The sequence below is a fragment of the Schistosoma mansoni genome (assembly GCF_000237925.1).
Source record: "Schistosoma mansoni, WGS project CABG00000000 data, chromosome 1 unplaced supercontig 0034, strain Puerto Rico, whole genome shotgun sequence".
Classification (NCBI taxonomy): Eukaryota; Metazoa; Platyhelminthes; class Trematoda; order Strigeidida; family Schistosomatidae; genus Schistosoma; species Schistosoma mansoni.
In genome coordinates, this window is record NW_017385988.1 from 1833921 (window position 1) to 1837829 (window position 3909).

The 3909-nt window shown below is 36.2% G+C and overlaps 1 protein-coding gene across 1 annotated transcript; it reads left to right on the plus strand.

The window, feature by feature from the left end:
* Positions 1-217: 217 nt before the first annotated feature.
* Smp_188670 (bestrophin-related) lies at positions 218-839 on the plus strand (the record flags this gene model as incomplete). The annotated part of the gene is made up of 3 exons (XM_018791900.1): positions 218-344; positions 376-486; positions 524-839. The coding sequence occupies exons 1-3, from the start codon at positions 277-279 to the stop codon at positions 837-839; spliced, it is 495 nt and encodes a 164-aa protein (XP_018645004.1). The 5' UTR covers positions 218-276.
* Between the last annotated feature and the right edge of the window lie 3070 nt (positions 840-3909).

A 3909-nucleotide genomic window follows, 5' to 3' on the forward strand; every position in this document is an offset into this window, starting at 1 on the left:
TTGTTTTTTTCGATAGGTTATCCTTTTTTTGTAACCATACTTTCTATGATGTTTATTCTCTATTCGTGTTTTCTTCTGTAATTTAAGTAGCTCACAACAAGTGGTATTTCAAGAGTTTTCTCTCGGTTTGCATTCTGGTTAAATTTACATGGAAAACAACTTCAGCTTTTGCGTCTTTTTTGGTTGATTGTTTCGGGTTATATTTATTCATTTTACGTCATCGGTATCGTTCAGTGATATCATATTCTGGTGAAAACGTGCAAGAAAAATTTATTGATGACTGTCCAGTACAATCAGTTTGTCCTTACGGGAGGTCCTGGAATATTTTTCCGCCTTCTCTTAAAGTACCAGACTTTCCTTTATTTTCATTTGTAGATGGAGAGGAGGTGTTTTGAAACTGATTTCGCTTGATCTCATTATATTTGCTTCTATTTATATATTGATTAGCTGCTTGTATCGGTTTGTAATTACTGAGAACGCACAAAGGTAAGCAATTTGTTTTGATAGATAACTGACATCTTAGAAATTTCGAACGTCTGATTCTATTTACTTCCAAATTCCAAGCCATGATTCCGGTTGCATTTATCCTTGGCTTTTATGTTGCCTTAGTTTTCGCACGCTTTTGGAACTATTTCACGACGATTCCGTGGGTAATGAGCTTTGCACTCACTCTTGTTACCCACCTTCCCGGTAGCGCGGAACGCAATCGCTTGATACGTCGGACATGCATGAGATATATTATGGCAAATCTAATAATTACAACTGCACATCTTAATGTCGTAGTCAAGAAGCGGTTTCCAACTTTTGAGCTTTTTGTTGCTTCAGGTAATTTATTTTGATTGTTATATGTTGTAACAATGGCTGTAATCAACTAATGTGGACCAACATATTAGTTTTCAGTGTTGCTAGCTTTTGTTTTATCTAAGACTGAATGCTTCTGAAGTAGTGTCGGTTTCGTGACACAATCTACAGAAGTTTGATATCCAGATATCGGTCTACTGTCTGGTTGCACTTTTCAGTAAATATATTTGACTTTACCTAAAGCATAAAGGCCACTAAGTTTGCTCTTACGATGATGCTAAAATAAGACTGCACTAATTAAGGGCACATTTTCTTCTTGTATCTACGTACTATAGATGAGAGGCAAATCCTGAAGTCAGACAACTCTATACTAATTTTTGAGGGCTTAGTATTAGGCACGGGGATGAAACATATTACAGTAAAGTATCAATTAATGATTCTTAACCATGAAATAATGAAGTCTCCAGGCAACACGGCAACTTTTGAACCATACTTCTGCTACTGTTGCACACTGATACAACCAAGTCATCAACAATTCTAACTGTACGAGCTTATCTCTAACTACATTGAAGTCGATAAGTGAGTGTAATGATTGAGATAGTCTTCAGACTGTAAAACTCATAAAATATGTATATTCGCAAAGCAATCATAAATACAGCCGTCTGGAATATGTTAAATATTTCGAACTTAGTTTTTGTCATGATATGCCTACTACTAGAATAGCACAACCCATACCACCAACCTAGATGTCATACCTCTGAACGATTAGCTAAATATGGATTTAAAATAATATTACGATTTACTGTTAATCCCAAGTGAGCCGGGATTTCAACAAAGTAGAACTAAGAGTTTCAATCTAAAATAGGTAAGATGGAATTTTGTTGTGTCGTTAAAACACAACATAAAATATTTAACTGTACGATAGCTAAACCGGTTATTCACTACACTCTTCTTACGTTCGCTGTATTTTCAAGTGTCGATAATTTAATCTGGCAAATCTTCACTTAACTGGGATTCAGAATTTTCTAAATCCATTAACGATCAGAGAATAACCAGAATTAAGAGTGAAATCATCTGCCTGATGTCTAGAATTATTGACAGAATGACGATTAGTTGAACGATGATCAGAATTAAAACTAAGATCACATATTTCATGAATCTTTATTTAATCCACATATATGTGAAGATCATCTAGCACTACAAATCTAAGTATTGAGGATAATTGTTCCGTCAATAAAGGACAAAATGGACCCCAGTATGTAGTGATATATCTTCTCTTATTTTGTTAAGCTCATCATAACCCACATCAGATTGCGAATCCTTTACATTTGATATGGCCTGCGAAGTTGATAGAATTAAGTTGAAATGGGGACTTGGATAAGTTTGTGACAATATTTATATCACAAAACCGTCTGTATAACCTTAAAGAACGTTCATTATGCAACTCAATATCTGCAGTATGAACTTAAAGATCATCTTGATACGATTCAGCACTATAAAGATCGGTAATATTATGAGTTAAGAAGTTCTGGAATATCGCGCAGAAAACATTTATTCTGAACGGCAGGAATTTGTTTCTGAATAGCCCAAACGGTGTAAAAATAGTAGTTAGTTCGCCAGAGATTCCATCAAGTGGAGTTTGTAGATATTCATTTTTTAGGTCTATCTTAGAAAGACATTTTGACCTTTTTAATTATGATTTTAAGTCTCTTCAACTGTGAATGTTTATTGCAACAGCCTTTTATTAAGTGTCAAGTCATTTTCACTACAAGTTCCGGATGTTTTTCCTCGACCTTCAATGAAGTTACAATTGTAATAGCCCAACTGAATTGCTCAACAGGGATCACTATCTCTTCTTCAACCGTTGCATTTATTTCTCCTTTCATACTATTTATTAAACCATATAGAGTCAATGAACGCTTTGAGAGAATGGACTCGGTTTTTACTTCAAAGTTCACGGGTTAGATTTTCATAACTTCTGCGGGCTGTGAGCAGACTACTTGGTTGGGGTCCGCGTGACTATCGTAACTAATGATTGGAGACTCTAGGTGACATGGCTCAGAATCGGTCACAATGGTGTAGGTGTATACACTCTTTATCTTCCCTTAAACCTTGAGAATAAAATTGCTTCATAACTTTCTTCATTCCTATACTATATCCTTATATAAAACCTTTCTTTTATATACTACCACCACTAAATTAATTACTTCTATGAATCTGGTGTTCATCTTGTTGTGCTAACGAGGTGTGGCAACTTGGACCGATGCATAAATGTGCCTGGTCCTACGTTGTAGCTGACTGACTGCCTGATGAGCTGTGAGCATTATGTGGTCAGATCCTCGATTACGGTGCTATCGGAGAAATTATTGGCTAAAGAAATACAGGTTTTCAGTAACCTAGGGCCTTTTAACCTAATTACAGATAGGCTGTATTCAATAACAGGAAAAGAAACATTGGCACAGCTACCGTTTTCTCTCCCTAACGGTATGTCAACTTTCCTAATAATCGGTAACTAATGACTAGTTGTACAAGCGGTTACATTACTTTTAGGCTTTAAATAAACGTCGTTATGAAGAAACAACAAATTATTTCAGAAACAATTAACTCTGTATCATCAGTATCAAGGGCAAATGAATGGGATTGGCCTGTACTAATAATTAAAACCGGGATCATGTGTAAGATACCTAAACAGTTGGTAGTAAGTGATAAATAATCCATTCCTACGTAAAAATCAGCTGATTCCGCTCAATTATTATCCACTTTTTTAGAAACAAAGGACTTGGGATTAACTTGGTGTTGTGTTCTTGTATCTTCCTATTGTTATTTCGGACTGAAATTGATCAGTCACTTGTTGGTATATGTGCATCGTGTGCGGTCTGTCTTGATATTGCCTCAAGGCACAAGTTTTATAAGCAAAGACGGATAGTGTCTAGCAGTGGAATCCAGGATACGCGTTTCGTGCTATTTGGGACTCGTCAGCTGGATGTACCTGCATCTCAGAAATGATGTTCACTCTAGAACTCGAACCCAGTATCGTTCGCTTCAAACGCCATCGCGTCATACATTTAGCTACTGAGTCCTGATAGCCACCTGCTTGTGCGATGGAGC